Raw genomic sequence first — 16,647 nt, 5'->3', positions numbered from 1 at the left:
TGAGTTTTTTTTAACTTAATTTTGAGTATTTTTTCTTACCGTGTAGAATTCCGACTGGAATGGGGTGCGTTAATCGATTTGCTTGGGACCAATAGGCTAGTCAAGTAGTGAACCAATTAAAAATGGTTAGTTTCCACCGGTTGGTAGAAGTGCCTCTTGCTCTGTGTTATTCGGATTGGCGCATGTGGATAAGTCAGGGGAAACATGTCAGAAGGGTCTAACTCAAAACGTAAACAATGACTTGGATCATCGGTTTCTTACGAATGACTACATACTAACTTAAACTAACTAAATCATCTGACAGATGTTTGTTCTATGAGCTAGTGTAGTCCGATTCCGTGGGTGTGTGGTCATTCAAGAGAAAACGTTCAAAGTCATTGTTTACGTTTCGAGTTATACCCTTCTGACATGTTTCCCCTGAAGTGATAAGTTTTCAATTTCATAAATCACAGAACTAATTTATAAACTGAAAAATCTTCCAAATTTGCAGAAACTATTAACAACAATTTTAACGTCAGAGTCCAGGCTAATGATTGTAAAACCACAGACTAACAGACGTAACTCTTTGAATAAAATTATCTGCAAAACATAGTACCGCAGAGCATAGGACTCCAGTAATTACATCTCGCGAGCTTCTCGCGGAAAACAAGCTTGCTAGCTGATTCGCAAACAAGCTTGCATGAACTTAAAACCGAATATATAGAAACGTCAAAGTGATCCGACGCCAGTGCTGCGGCGAGTAGTTCGCGGAAACGATAACATTCAAACCAATCGTTTAATGCGCAAACGATGATCTAGAATGAAGAGTTACGTCTGTTTGCCAGTGATAAAACTAACAAAATGTTACGAAATTTAGCGCGAGTTCTAAAAGATTAATTCTCATTTTATGAAATATTTCAAATATCATGAATTGGGTTCCCTAATAAACAAATACCATAAACGAACTGTATTCCGGATGGGTAAAATATCCCAAAAATGGTTTGGATGATACCCCGCATACGTCGCTAGGCTCTCTTTTATGGTTATTTTCTATTTGGGTTGTTTCGGGGTATTGAGGTAAATGCATATTTGGTATCTGCATTAAAAATGGATCCGAAATCCAAAATTTCATCAATTTTGGTACACGAGCGTCAATTTTGACATAAAATTGAGTCATAATAGACGCAAAATTCAGCTCAATCAAACGTAATTTCGAACTTTTCAGTCTCGGAGCACTTAACTGACGAATTTACGCAAAGGTAAAACTGGCCATGCGACACCTAGTTTTCAGATTTGCAATTACAAAACTGATGATGTGCTAAAAAATATTCCATTCAATTAATCATGTTTAGTTGTCTTTGACATCATCCACATCGTGAGAGCCAGTCACTTTCGAATGTATGGGAATGGTAGGAAACCATTTGGAAATGCATGAAAATTTTCAGTTTTTATGCATTATCGTCTTTATGGGCAGTTTTAGATGCATGAAAATTGCACGAGTACATTACTATGGTGATAAGGTAAACACTCGTTTATTTGTTTCCTTCTGTGAAAGCATATTTAGTCACAAATCGTGGATTTTCTGATATTGTCCATACTGCAAACATGATTTTCCTACCACTGAAGGGGCGCCATCTCTCGGATCTTCAGTATAGCTACTACTCAAATCATATAATTAATTCGACAGGTAGCAAAACGTCATTATCATTTTCACATCATTTCTATCTGTTGGTCAACCGTAACGTAAATTCATCAATTTTACATGACATGTTTGTTTACGTCTCATCCTTTATGTCAATGATTGATTCCGTCACGTGTAAGATTAGGTATTTTTAAGTGTGTGTGTATGTGTGTGTGTGTGTGTGTATGTATGTGTGAAATAAATATCAATGGAATTTATCACAGTGGATTTATCTACAATGTTACAAGCCAGTCTGGTCATGCGTTACATGTTTTTAAGCGCAATGAGTTTCCTACTTGTGTCAACTTTATCAAAATGAATAATGCTGACTAGAGCCAATGACTGTAATATTACATCATGCGTGGTGACCTAAAGGTATCTCCTCGCGAAGCCAACCAATATCAATTACCAGCTTACCTCATGAGAAGAAGGTCAAACTGGGTAATTAGCGCTGGCGAACCGTGAAGCACGAAACCAAAAATGTCCTCCTCTTCATCAACTTGTTCGTTCGTTCGGTAAATAATGAGACATACGCCCCTCCCAACAACCAGCTCCTTTTATGCGTTCATACATCTATATCTCCACCATCCAAGCAGTCCACCGTCGCGTCGCCACGAAAACGAAACACAAAGTGTTCATTTGTCAAAGTAGGCCGGCCTCGAACTGCGGCTCGACCGATGGCAACATTTAATGAGTGCGCGTAGGTGGGAGCTCACATGGTCATCGAACCAATTTTGGCAACGACGATGCCGCTTCTCCAATCGATTTTTTTCCACCTCCTATGTTTGTCAACTTTTTCACACCTACTCTCTTTCTCATGCTTTCTTTCAGAAATTGGAACAGGAAAAGTACATCCTCAAGCGGCAGTTGGAGATCACCTCGAGCGAGAACGATGCCGTCATCCTGGAGCTGCAGACCGACATCAAGCAGTTCAAACAGAAGCTGGAACTACAGGAACAGCTGATGCGACAGTTGGAACGGGAAAAGAACCAGCTGATCGAGGAACTGACCGCCCAGAACACCCGCCTATCCAACGAGCTGAAGAAGTCCAATGCCGCCGAGCTGCAGCTGTCGACTCAGCTGCAGGAGATCAAGGACCAGTGCAATCGGCGGACGATCAGCATACAGGACCACGTCAATAGTCTGGAGAGCCTGAAAAATGAACTGCGGATGATTCTGGAGAAGAAGAACGACCTCGAGAATCGGTTACACATGACGTCGAGCGAAAAGGAAAACCTCTCGATGGCACTGAACGAAGCATCCGAGAGGATACACATCCTGGAGCGGAGCACCAAGGAGCAGGATACCAAGTACCAAATGACGGTTCAGACGCTGGATCGGCTGGAGCGGGAGAACGGCACGCTCAGCGAGCGACTCGAGTCGTTTGATTCGCAGCGCTCGAACCACAGCGATCAGAACCATTCGTCGCTGTTGCAGGAGATGAGCGGCGAGGACGACTCGATGATGATGGACGGAAGCGGGGGCGGAGCCAATGAAGAAGCAACGCTTCTACTGTACAAGGAGGCACAGTCCGTGTACAAGCAGCTGAAGACGCTTTGCCAGACGCTGCGGAGTACACACCACGATGACGATTCCGGTGAGTTGGAGGGGTTTCTAGCGGTGGTATCTATCCGGGACGGGACTTGACAATCCAGCTTCTCACTCTTCTTAATATTTTTGATGAATGCCCGTCGAAAATTAGTGCATGGTGTTTGACGGAGTTGATCAATGATGCCAGGATTGCAGAATGATTTTTCTACTTTAATTTGAATTTGGTTCGGAGTTTCTACTGCAGTTTAGCACCTTGTACATCATGTTTGATTATCACAATAAAAACAACCATAAACAAACAAGAATATCCATCGCTTAAAGCACGCCGTGGACCCTATTTTCCAACTTAACTTTCGCAAATATAAACAACTAACAACGCCATTGACGTCAACATTGATTCCGGCATCACTGCCAGTCAGATTGATGTGATCCCTCTGTCCTTTTTATTCCACGATTGCTACTGTCAAATCGACCAATCAGCAACTGGCTCGGATTTGACAGCAAATTGGCTCGAAATCGCTACCCGATTGTCAAAAGTCCCCTCCCAGATAGAGATACCTAGCGATTTCGAGCCAAAAAAGTCGACGAAGAGAATCTGTCAATGTTACTTAGGACCTAATGCAATGTTCATCTTGAAATTTCATTTGGCCGAATACTTGAGAAGAATACTCTAGCGTTCAGCCTCATAAGGGCCTAACCATAGAAGTAACTCTAAGACCAGAAGGTCCCGAAGAAACAAGCTCAACTTTTTGGCTCAGCTCTGGTACTATCTTCGGTCCCAAGCTAATCGATGCACCCCTCGAAACATAGGAAAATCCACGAACCCCTCATTTTATCTATCAAACTTTCATAGCGAATCAAAACAAGTAATACTGGAACGGGGTACGTTTATCGATTTGCTTGGACCAATTTTAAATCGTTAATTTCGTATTGATTGTTGGCCTAACTGCAGTGACCGAATCTCTTCATCGATTTTCTCTTTTGTTAATAACTCGGTTAAATCAACATTTCTCGGTGAGTTTGAGGTTGCTTTTGCTTACTATTACAACCTGTTACTATTGGAAGTAGAACTGGGTAAAGTAGCTCGTCTTACTGAGCGGATCTGACCCGCTCAGCTCACTAAGGTGCACTGGTTCTTTGGAACCAGTCAGCTCATTAAGAAATCATGAAATTTTGACACAATGAAAAATTCGTGAAGAAATATGGGTTTCTTAGATGGGCAGTTCCTTGATTTTAAGGGAAATTTAGTGACTTTCACTGAAAATCTAAGAATTTCATAAATTGTTTCGCTTTAATTTTAGGAAAATTTAGGAAACCTTGAAGAAGTTCTGTGAATATGAGGAAGTTCAAAGCACAGGAGTCCAGAGAACCTCGTGAATTTCATGGAAGTTCAGAAAATTTTAGGGAAGATCCTCCGAGATCTTCAAGAAAGTTTCATAAACATCAGGACAATGCGGGAACATTTAAAAAAAAGTTGCGTACAGTTCAGGGCAGTTTCTAGAGTAGAGAAAACTTTAGGAAAGATCAGAGTTGGTTGGAAATGCTAACATGAAGTTTTTTTTAGTGTGATGATTTATTAGCTAGAGAATCATTTTTAGAAGAGGGTAGGTGGATAGTTCCGTTAGAGTATCTGTGGACTTGGAGACATACTTCAAGTCCCCGCGTACATCGTACGGGTTAGGTAAAAATGTGCGTCTATCTTCAAAAACTGTCGCATTAATGGCCCTTCGCTCATTTTCAACTTCTATTCAATTTTCATACTGCCGTACTCTAACGGAACTATCCACCTACCCTCTTCTAAAGATCATTCTCTAGCTAATAAATCATCACACTAAAGCTTCATGTTAGCATTTCCAACCAACTCTGAAAATCGTTAACTTCGCGTATGAAGTAACATAAAAAACACTTTGAATGTGTTTAGGAAAGATGATTTTAGTTCCATAAATTTCCGGAAAATATTGGGAAATTTTTAGATGCTTCCAAAGTTACAACTTCACAGATGTGAAAACTTCATAACATTGTTGTAAGCTCACCGGAATTTCAGAGGTTATCAATTACTAAAAGCTTCAGAAGTATTTCATGAATTCTAGGGAAGTTCCAAGAACTTCAGGGAAGATCAGAGAATCTTAGGACCGTTCCATTAGCTCCAGAGAAATTACAGAAATTTTAAAGAAGTTTCTTGAAATTATGGAAAATGGTTACAATTTTTGGTCTGCCTTAGCTCAGTCGATTAATTCGCAGCTATAAAGCAAGACCATGGCGGAGGTGCACGCTAATTTCTGCTTACTCACCAGGTGAGTCGATCGTACTCACTTTCGTCCGATGTATCGAGTTGTCAAAAATTGAGTAAACGAGAAATGTCAAACTGAATAAAAGCCACTCAGTCAGCAAAATCCTGGACTTGGAAAAAATGCCAGTCATTTCGGCGCTAACCTCATAGCAAATGTTGAATTGCTTAGAGAAACGGTGTTGAACCATTTTCTGCTCCGGTAGAATGAATCCGGAGCAGGGCATTTCCATTTCCTTGAATAAAAATCAAAATAAAAACCCTCCCCGCAACTGAAAATACCGGCCAGTGGATTTGACTCAGTCTACGTGAGAACGTCGTTTACTTAAAAGTGAGTCAACATAAGGCTACTCAATTTTGAGTAGCCCTACTTGCCGCTGAGATGAATATATTCGACTCAATTTTGAGTTGACCAGAATAAGCGTGTGGCTGGATTCGATTCCCGGTCCGTTCTAGGGATTGTTCTGGTTTGAAAATAAAGGCATAGAGTATGAGTATGACAATTATACTAATGCAAAAATGGTACAGGCATCGAAAGCTTTCAATTAATAACTATGGAAGTGCGTCTAGAACACATATAGAAATTGAGAGCACGCAACAAGCTAATCCCCCTTATTCTGCGCCGCGTGTGAGATGAGGTGTATCGCTGTCACCAGTGAGGTGAAATAGTCACCACGAGTGAGGTGACTTTTCATATGATTTACACGGAGAGTCACCTCACTAGTGACAGGTGACAGCGAGTTACCTCACCTCACTCGCTGCGCAGAATAAAGGGGAATATGCGATAAGCAATAACCTTGAAATATGAAGAAGAAGAAGAAGAAGAAGAAGGTTACATCTTCAGGAACTTGCTAGAATTCTCGGAAAAATTGTGGGAGCTTTAGAGAAGTCCAGAGAAGTTCAGGGATATCTAAATATGTAAAGAGAATTTCCGAGTAGCGTCGACAACTTCAAAGCAGCTCCATTTACTTCAGGAAAATTTTAGGAATTTTTAGTAGTTCGAAGGACTTTAGAAAAGTCCATTAAACTTCAGGACAGTTGAGAGAATCTCGAGGAAGTCCAGAGAAGTTCTCGAAAATTCCGAGAACTTCTGGAAAATACCAGAATTACCAGGGATCTTCTACGAATATCTGGAAAATTGCTGGATCTCTGTGGATTTTGCCGTAAATCTAATATCTGACTGTAGCAAATAACAGTTACGCTATCTGTATGAGATTCTTATGCTCGCATAAATTAATGCTCCAATGACCTATCACCCGCAGCTCAACCGGGTTTCAAGGGGGAAGTACTTACTCACTTCTCGTCATCCACAGGCCTCCACTCGGACATGTCCTTCTCCTCGATGGACAACACATCGTCGTCCTCGCCGCAGTCGGTGGACGTCGGGTTGGGCCAATCGGCTGGCCCCTCGCCGCACTCCAGCGGTCCGGTGGGAATTCGAGGACCGGAGAAGTTCCACCGCGGCATGCTATCGTCTGCCGCCGACGAGCTGGTCCACATCATCATGAACATGGACGCCATGCAGTTCAAGACCATGTTCGAGCAAACCCGCTCGATGCTGATCGACCAGGAGGAGGAGCTGAAGAGGAAGACCGATCTGATCATTCAGCTGGAGAGCAAGGTAGGTCGAACGTACTTAGCATACCTACCAATGAGAGAGGAGATTGATTGTTTCTGTTTTCCGTCCGTAGCTTTCGGTGCAGGATATCGAGCTGCAGAGTGCACTCGAGGAGCGAAATCAGGCCCGGGACGATGCTTCGCACTCGAGTTTGGCCCAGGACGAGACGGTCGTGCAGGCCCGTCAGGATCGGGACGCGGCGATCGAACGGCGGACGAAGGCCGAAGTCGAACTGGCCAAGAACCGGGTGGAGCTGATGCAGGCGAACAGCCAACTGCTGGAGGCCATCCAGCAGAAGGTGGAACTGCTGCAGCAGCTTGAACAGTGGCAGATCGACATGCACGAGCTGATCGAGGAGCAGATGAAGAATAAGCTTAACAATGAAACTAGTACAAAACCGCATACGCCTCAGCGTCCGTCATCGCAGCAGACCGGTTCCTCGTCTGCCGGTTCGTCGGCTAACAACCGCAAGAGTCGCCTACTAGATCTGTTCTACCATCGATGAGGATAAACGAAAGCACTAAACATAAAAACTCGATCAGTCAGATTTTAAGCTACCCGGGTATCGCCCTCTAAATGACAACCGCAGGGGAAGCGACTCACATTGCATTTATATTCGAACCCTCTAATCTATTGTAACTGTCGTGAGTCGTTTCCGTCCCATTTTGTACATCGGAAACTGACAGCTCTGTCACTTTGGCACCCGGTAACTTCAAGGCCTACGCGGACCGCATGTGATAGTGAACTCTGATCGACGATTTTACTGATTATTGATTCTTTTTAAGCGGTCTACCAAAAAACAAAAAAAAAAAAACAAACAAGATGGGACCTTGTGACAACAGTATTTTTTGTATGAAGAACTATAGTGAATCGTTTTTAACATCCATATCTACCAAGAAACAAAATAAAGGTCCATTATGCATATCCCAAACCCCGGATTCCCGTATATCAAAAAAAGCAGTTCGTACCCAGAAAGCAAGAAACGATTAATTAACTTAAACAATGTGTAATTTATGTAGCTAAAGTGTACTTTTTACTACCGGTGTAACCAAAAAAAATTGTATTGCGAGAATTGACGAATGTGAAACCTATATTAAATCCGTACTTACTAAACTAATTTTAAATAAGTAACAACAACAACTAACACACCAGCAAATCACTATTGTGCAGCGTCATTTTGCATCAACGTCTGTGTGTATTTTTCTGTTCCTTCATCTACCGGGAAGAACAAAAACTAAACGGTTTTCCCTCTCGCTCTGACGAAGGTCTGAAAACAAGCACCGCCACGAGAAAGAGCCAGAGCGAGTGGGTTGTGATACTTGTTCGTTAAACTGCAAATGTATTCGTTCACCAGATGTAGAGAAAACGACGCCTTTGTACTAATATTGCTATTATTCTAATCGCTACACCTAAAGATTACGAGAAAAGATTAGCCGAGTGATAACAGGATGCCTTTTAAAAAAACGAAATCGAAACAAACTGAGGAATTGAACATGATGTATTAAAAACTGGATCCGCAGCAGAAGAAGGCGAGCATGAGATGTAAATATAAGATTAATTATTGTATTAATAAAAAAACATTCCTAAAAACTATTTTTTTTAACATGCAGCAATGTGATTTGTGGAAAGTTTTGTTTTGTTTTCTTGCGGAATGTTAGATCGAAAGAAGTCGGAAGGTAATTTATCGTTTACGGAATAGAGGAAAACTAAAGAAATATCTAAATTAAACAATGTTGAAAGCTGATACTGTCAAGTAATCTTATTTGTAACTGTTGTAACTGGAAACACGAAAAATGATAGAATAAAGTAATAACGATGAGATTAAAATGATTGTTTGCTTTAGCTTTTGAGATTTTTAGCCCCAGCATTTTCAGTACCGCCGAGAAGCTCGGCAATATTTTTTTTACCACGGATCTCAACAAAAGTGACGTTTGGTTGCTGAGTCTTCACACATAGAAAATAATACCAAACTCGGTTTAATTTTCTACCGTACCTCTTCGGTTACCAACGAGAAACCGAATAAATGGTTTAAAACATTTTTTCAGGCGCATTTATCGAATCAGATCCGAATTTCGGTAAAATAGTGTAAATTTAACAGATAGAAATGAAGACTATTTAAACTTGAGTATGTGAAGCAGAATTCCATGAAGTCGCCGCAGGATGTTGTCGCAGCGGTTTCTGATGCATTTCGCGGACCATTAGACGAACTGAAGGTCGAGCTTCGGGAAACCAAAGAGCTCACTAAATCATTGGTCGATAAACTGCAGTCTAATGATTCTTCAGACACACCAAAATCCCGTCGATCGAAAAAGGTAGTTTGACAGTGGAAACTGTTGAAAAACCGCCAGAGAGATTCTGGATATATTTGTCCAGAATTGCTCGTCATGTAACGGAGGAAGATATATCCGAACTGTGTAAGTTGCGGCTTACTTGCCAGCCTATAGCTGGCCCGATTTATCCCAGCGGGGTGGCTACGAGCAGAGTACTTCCCCCAAAGACGTTCGGATTTGGATGGATTGATAAGAAAAGAAAAAGAAAAATGCAATTTAAGACGTCTATTATCCTTTAACCTTTCCCTTTTTTTTCCCTCGTAGTCCTCGGTGTCACTCGGTGGGGCCCTTCGACGATAGCGGCGGCGGTTGCAGATCGTACTGCTTCACGTTAGCTGCGTAGCAGCGGTCCTTGGCGTTTAGCGGGGGGATGAGCAAGGCTCCTTTATCGGAACCCCCTCGGCGACGATGGTGACGAATCACCGGACCAACTACTCGCCGTAGATGGTCCCGGTAGTCACCTCAGTGCACTACCCAGGCGAACGCTCCTTCGGTTCTGCCTGCTTCATCCCTCCTTGGCTCTTAACTGCGTTGGCGAGACTGGCTCTACTGGCTGAGCCACCGCAGTGAGGACGGTGGGTGTTCGGGGATCCTTGGGGTTTAGCCGGAAAACGGAAAAATCCTCGAAATTTAGCTTCCCTTGGTGGCGATCCGACACCCTTCACTTCAGCTCACGAACCACGGCACTTTTCAAGGAAACGACGACACTTCCACGCGACGATGCTGGGAATTATCCCTCCAGCTGTCACACGCCACGAAAACGGCACTCCAACTATCGTTTTTACTTAAACGGACCGGGCAAAAACCGCGTCGACTTCCAACCGTGGCTCGTAACTTTCTTCCTTTACTAGCTGACAATAACTGACAATACAACAACCGCCATCGTTCTCCTGCAACCGCGCTCGAATGTTGTGCTGCTTATGTTTTTCGCCTTATTTTGCAGCGGGAGGAGAAACGGGACCTAACTTTATTCTACACGCGAGACAATTTTAAACGATAATTTTTACACTATATTCTAATTTTAAAAACATGCCTACACGAATAAAATCTACGATGAAAATAACAAATTAAAATATTTACAAATAAAGCAGTGGTTGCCGAGCGTGCGACCAAAACAACAAATCATAACAGACAAGGCACACGCTCATGGCAAACACGTTAAAAGGGTGGGTTATTAATTGTCACCCTAGACGAGGGTTACAACTGGTAAGAAATTGCCTACAAACCCAACAACCTATCAATGTACGGAAGCTCGTGCGTAAGGACACCCATTTAACTCAGCTTGCATTCATCTCGTTTAAAGTTGGTGTGGATATGGGGTTGAAAGAAGCAGCCCTCGATTCATCGGTCTGGCCTAAGAGGATCTACTTCAGGGAGGTTGAGAACCTACACGCCGAGCGGGATTTTTGGGGACTAGCGAAAATTCCTCGGATCGATGGACCTCCGACGAAATAAGTAACACCCTCAGCCATCACCACAGTTCGCAGACAACGGAACGCACGTCAAACAGTATAATGGAAGCCCCCGAGTCACCCGACACAGTCGAGCTTTGCCGTTCTACATCGGAATTGATGAGGGGGCTATCCAACTTGCTCACTCAGGCAAGTACGATTTATTTAGAGCTTCTTCGAACCCTGAATTCCATGCCGTTTGCAGCACTACTCTATCGCATCGCACTACAGCTACTTCTACACCAGTTTGCCATACAGACGGAAGTCACTCGAGAATCATTCATCTTCATTCATCACCGGGACGCGTGGTTTGTACAAGTACAATGGAAGCTCCTAGTTCCCTCAACGCAGTCGCGCCCTTCCAGCCAGCTTACAACAGTCGATTCGGGCCTGTGTTTGAGATGGACGATGGGGTCTTGCAAACTCCAATCGAAGGCAAGTACAATCAACCCTGGACGTCAACTCTGCCTGATAATATTTCGGTTTCTAGTGCTGCCGCTACACTATCGCTTCCCGAACAACTGTGTTTGGTCGAAGACAACATCGCTATCCCGACAACACGCAACGATAGCAATGCTCTCGCAGAACAACTTTCTTCTAACGCTAACGAGCCTAGGGATGATGTATCCACCGTGTTTTATCAGAACGTTGGTGGTTTAAATTCGTGTTGTGACGATTACTTGACCGTCAGTTCAGATTGCTGTTATGATATTCTTGCACTAACTGAAACGTGGCTCAATCAGAACACTATTTCGAGTCAAGTTCTAGACCGTCAATATGAAGTATTCCGTTGCGATCGTGGTCCGCTTAATAGTAATAAAGTTCGAGGAGGTGGTGTCCTCCTAGCTGTTCGTCGAGGCATAAAAGTACACTTAATTGAGGACGATGCATGGACTGCGGTGGAACAATTGTGGTTAGCGATTGAACTCGTAGATCGTATTCTGTACTTGTGTGTTGTCTACTTTCCTCCTGACAGAACGCGTGACCAATCATTGATTGAAGCCCACACGAACTCAGTTTCATCAATTGTTGACAGAGCTTCAATAACGGACGACATTACAATTATCGGTGATTTCAACTTGCCAGGAATTTGTTGGCAGTCATCAAGCAACGGACTTCTCTACCTCGATGCTACACACTCGACGTTTCACCAGTGCACGACTAGGATCATCGACAGCTACAGCACTGCTACACTCCAGCAGATTAATCATGCTGTAAACGAAAACAATTGACCACTTTGTCAAGCAGTTTTGGCGTAACTTTCTACCAGCGATTTCACAAAACTGGTCCAACTAATTTCTATTTTTTTTATAAAACGCACAAATGTTGGCTACTATTCTCGAGGTTCTGGAAGAAAAAATCTCAAAATAATGTTTTATTTCAAAGTTCGAGTGGTAGTAAACGTCATTTTAGCTGCTCGAATGAAGTGGTTAATTGAAGCCTTGATTTATGTTTTGTTAGCTCCTGTGACAATGTCCCATTGATAACGCCGGCGGTGAAGTTCGTACCTCATCATCCACCGTTGCATCTCAATATCGAGACAAGAAATGTAAAGGAAGACACTGTCAATCCATCTCCTGTCATTTACGATTTCAAGAATGCAAACTATGACAGCATCATTCTTCTTCTTGAGACGCTAGACTGGGAGATCATTCTTGACGGAACCAATGTGAACATAGCTGCACAGACATTCTGTCATATTCTTTCATATGCGAGCGACCGACATGTTCCCAATAAGACGGTAGCCGTTGGTCGTACCCCATGGCTCACTCCCGAACTCCGAAGGCTGAAAAGACAAAAGAGAGCCGCCCTAAGAAGATTTTCGAAAAACAAGAGTGTATCGCTGCGTGACCACTACGTGAAGCTGAACATAAGCTATAAACGCGTTAGCAAGAGATGTTATATTCGATATCAGACGGGCTTACAACGACGACTCAAATCCCACCCACAATCTTTCTGGGATTATGTCAAACAGCAACGTAGCGAGTGTGACCTGTTTTCTTCAATGAAGTGGCATGGGACCGTAGCCTCTGAACCACAAGCCATATATGACATGTTCGCCTCGAAGTTTTCTAGGATTTTCTCCAACGAATTGCTATCCGATAGACAGATATCATCAGCATCTAGTAACACACAGCCGTCAGGGCTACCTATGCCTGAAGTCACTGTCAACAATGATGCGATTATGGCAGCTGCACGTGAACTAAAAGTGTCAACGTGCTTAGGTTCCAATGGAATTCCGTCGGTGTTTTTTAAGAACTGCATTGACAGCTTGCTCGAGCCACTTCAAGTGATCTTCAGCTTGTCACTTTCATCCGGAGTGTTTCCGTCCTGCTGAAAACGTGCATACATGTTCCCTGTACACAAAAACGGCGATAGGAAGAATGTTGATAATTGTCGCGGAATATCCTCGTTATGCGCTGTTTCCAAACCCTTTGAGCTTGTTGTGATGGACCAATTATTCTTTCATTGCAAGCAATTTTTAAGCCCAGACCAGCATGATTTCATTCCCGGTCGTTCAACCGCGTCAAACCTTTATGTCTCACTTCTTACGTAACCGACAGTGTGCTTGAACGGGCACAAACCTGACTATATTTGGACTTATCTGCAGCATTCGATAAGGTCAACCATCAAATTGCTGTAGCGAAGCTTGAAAAGCTTGGAATTCATGGAACTCTTTTGGTTTGGTTCCAGTCCTACTTGAACGGTGGTCGCTCGGAAGTAGTCATCGGCGAATCCCCTTCAGCTTCATTTCCAATCACGTCAGGGATTCCGCAGGGAAGTCATCTTGGACCACTCATCTTCCTTTTATGCTTCAACGATGTCAATGCAGTGCTGGATGAACCAAGGCTTTCGTTTGCTGATGACTTCAAGCTTTATTTCAAGATTTGTTCTGAGGCTGACGCTCAGTTTCTACAACAACAACTTGATGCATTCGCACATTGGTGCCTACGTTTTCTCGACTGAAAGATCTAAAACTCCACGATTATTCATTTTCTGGAGTACCACTGGTAAGAGTGAACGAAATCAAGGACTTGGGAATTATCCTCGACTTCCAGTTGACCTTCAAGCAGCACGTGTCGTTCGTAGTGAATAAAGCTTCAAAATCTCTAGGCTGTATCTTCTGGTTAACAAAAGAGTTCACGGACAATTACTGCTCTACTGTGCATTAGTTCGGTCGACATTGGAGTACTGTTCGACTGTTTGGAGCCCTCACTACCAAAATGGAATTGAGAGAATAGAATCAGTGCAACGGCGGTTTGTTCGATTCGCACTTCGTCGACTACCATACCGTAAATCGATTAACGTGTCCCATTCTAGTCAAAATTCTAGTACTACACAATGTTTGTTTTGATTCGCTATGAAAGTTTGACAGATTTAAATGAGGGGATCGTGGATTTTCCTATGTTTCGAGGGGTGAATCGCTTAGCTTGGGACCGAAGATAGTACCAGAACTGAGCCAAAAAGTTGAGCACGTTTCTTCGGGACCTACTAGTCTTCCTGCACATTCGATTGCCGTCAATGGATGGCAATCGATGTCCGTCGGTGATTGGTACTAGATTGCGGAACAGAGACCGACGTTAAATAAAGGAAAGAAGAAGAAGATGATTTTGAGGATCAAATGCAAAATGATTATTTTCATTTTACTAAAATACACCGCTGAAGGACGTGTCGTGTTAGTTTTTACACACGAACCTATGGAAAATCATTGCCACAAGCTGAACTGATGATAAAATGTCGGTTTTAGGCTCTGGAGTCGACAATATTCAAAATAATCATTTTGCCCAAAATTAATTTGATTATTTTGCTTTTGAGGATCATTTCTGATTTTGAGAATTTTGGGTTGTATAATCAAGCACTGGAGAATATCAACAAACGCGTTCTCGTTGATGTATAATGAACTCATTTGTTTATTTTGCTCGTACGTGACAGCGAAGATTTTCAAAACAAACGCAATTCACCTACACGGTAAGAAAAAAGTACCCAACGGAAAGTTCACTTTTACCTACTTTTGACTAGTTTGTCTTCTTTTCTCCTTCTAATGTTGTCAAAAACGGAGGAGCAAAACCACCCAACAGGGGTAGTAAAGTGTGGGAACCCAACGTTGAGTATAATCATATTTACCTACTGTTGGGTACAACTAACTTACTTTTGGTTAAAAAGCCAGTGGAAAATTCCATACGAACTGCACACAAGTAAATGAAAATTACTTTGACCCGCTTTACTTACTTTTGGGTTCCTGCACCATAGTGCCAAGATGAGTAAAAAGAACTTACTTTTGGGTACTTTTTTCTAACCGTGTACACTGAGTTGAAGCGATACTCCTTGTGTGTGATGATAAATAATTCAGTGCCAACATTTCAAAGGGGCGTAATTGCTTTTGTAAACAATGGCTTTAGCCGTCGATTTCTCGCAAATAAAAGCCCACCCCTTCAAATTACCAATGTTAGCTGGGACAGGAAACATTCATCTACCTGCTGGTGTCATTCATTTTCATGAGTGAGCTTTCATTCACGAGAAATCGAAGACGAAAATCATTGTTTACAAATGCAATTACGCCCCTTTGAAATGTTGGCACTGAATTAATGATAAAAACAGACACTGACTGCCATAGGCGTAGCCAGAGAGGGGCAGGGGGGGGGGTTGACTGACCCCCCTAAACTCAGCCACACAAAGGTTTTCGGGGAAATGGCGTTCGGTGAAGTGGCGGATTTTCAATTCGGTTCCGTTTGTGTCGTGAATTTATATTGATTGTCGGTCGAATAAAATCCTAACTTGTACATGTAAAGGATGCTTAGTGCGCTGATTTCACGAATTGCTTGAATACCGTTCAACAACCAATCCTGTTTACCTTATCATGAAGTAAAGTTTAGTGAATCAGTGATCCAAAAAGTCGCCATTTTCTCACATGCTCGTGTCTCAAGCCATTAGGCTTTAGTTGTGTGCGTTTCACTGTCATTTGTGTTGAAACACATCGCTGTGACGGTGGTTAGGTGCTACAGTGGAGTGCAGCGAAAATAAGAGAGTTCGTGTGGTACCGCCGCCGCCGGGATAGGTCGAGTGTTTAAAAATCTTGTGGACGAAGCGAAATTAAAACGAGTGTATTAGTGTGCAGAGAAACGGAGGCGCAAACTTCTTCCGAAATAATAAAATGTGACAGCATGACCTATATGCTAGGTGGAATGAGTGTGTGAATGGCAACTATAGCGATACAGAGTTACCAGTATCGATAAAATCATCAAAATCGGTGAGACCTTTCCTGTTTATTATTTTCTATTCCTTGCATGTTGTGACTTTAGATGCATTAGGTTGTGTAGATAATTTAATATCGGTGGTTGTTTTGGGAATTGTATTCCAAATAAATTTTATATCCTACTGCACAGGCGCTTTTTGCAACACCGAGGCCGTTGCGTACCTTGTAATAATCGTAAACCATCGATAGACATGATTGTGGTGCCGTTGTGCTTCTTTAGTCCAGTAATGCCATCGATGCACTGGATTGAAGGAGTGCAGCGGTACTACAGTCATGTCTGTCCAAGATACTGGATTGTTCATAAAATTTCAGCGTAGTTACTGGAATCCAAACCACTCAGCTGCAACAGGTGATTAACCGTGCTGTTGTCAAGCGATGAGCGTGTTTAGCTGGGTGTGCTTTTGAGTTAGCTAGTGTGTAGTCTGAGTTGGCGGTGTATAAGGATGTGTGTTTTTCGAGTTGGTTTGGTTGGGATAGTATTTTATTGCATTTAATT

At 42.6% G+C, this 16,647-nt stretch overlaps 1 protein-coding gene across 6 annotated transcripts in view; it reads left to right on the top strand.

Annotated features, from left to right (window-relative positions):
* Positions 1-8,943, top strand: part of LOC135708940 (bicaudal D-related protein homolog) — a 119,401-nt gene extending 110,458 nt beyond the window's left edge. For all 6 annotated transcript variants that reach the window (XM_065231134.1, XM_065231133.1, XM_065231131.1 and 3 more), the window contains 3 exons: positions 2,492-3,257; positions 6,812-7,119; positions 7,190-8,943. In XM_065231134.1, coding sequence (XP_065087206.1) covers positions 2,492-3,257; positions 6,812-7,119; positions 7,190-7,621 — 1,506 coding nt within the window. In that variant the 3' untranslated portion in view covers positions 7,622-8,943. The remainder of the gene's footprint in view (positions 1-2,491; positions 3,258-6,811; positions 7,120-7,189) is intronic.
* The last annotated feature ends 7,704 nt before the right edge of the window (positions 8,944-16,647 follow it).

The sequence above is a fragment of the Ochlerotatus camptorhynchus genome, unplaced genomic scaffold, assembly GCF_037179485.1.
Source record: "Ochlerotatus camptorhynchus isolate MF236.1 unplaced genomic scaffold, CSIRO-AGI_Acam_v1.1 ptg000343l, whole genome shotgun sequence".
Classification (NCBI taxonomy): domain Eukaryota; kingdom Metazoa; phylum Arthropoda; class Insecta; order Diptera; family Culicidae; genus Ochlerotatus; species Ochlerotatus camptorhynchus.
The sequence above is the reverse complement of the archived record's forward strand: the minus strand, read 5'-3'. Positions and strand labels throughout refer to the sequence as shown.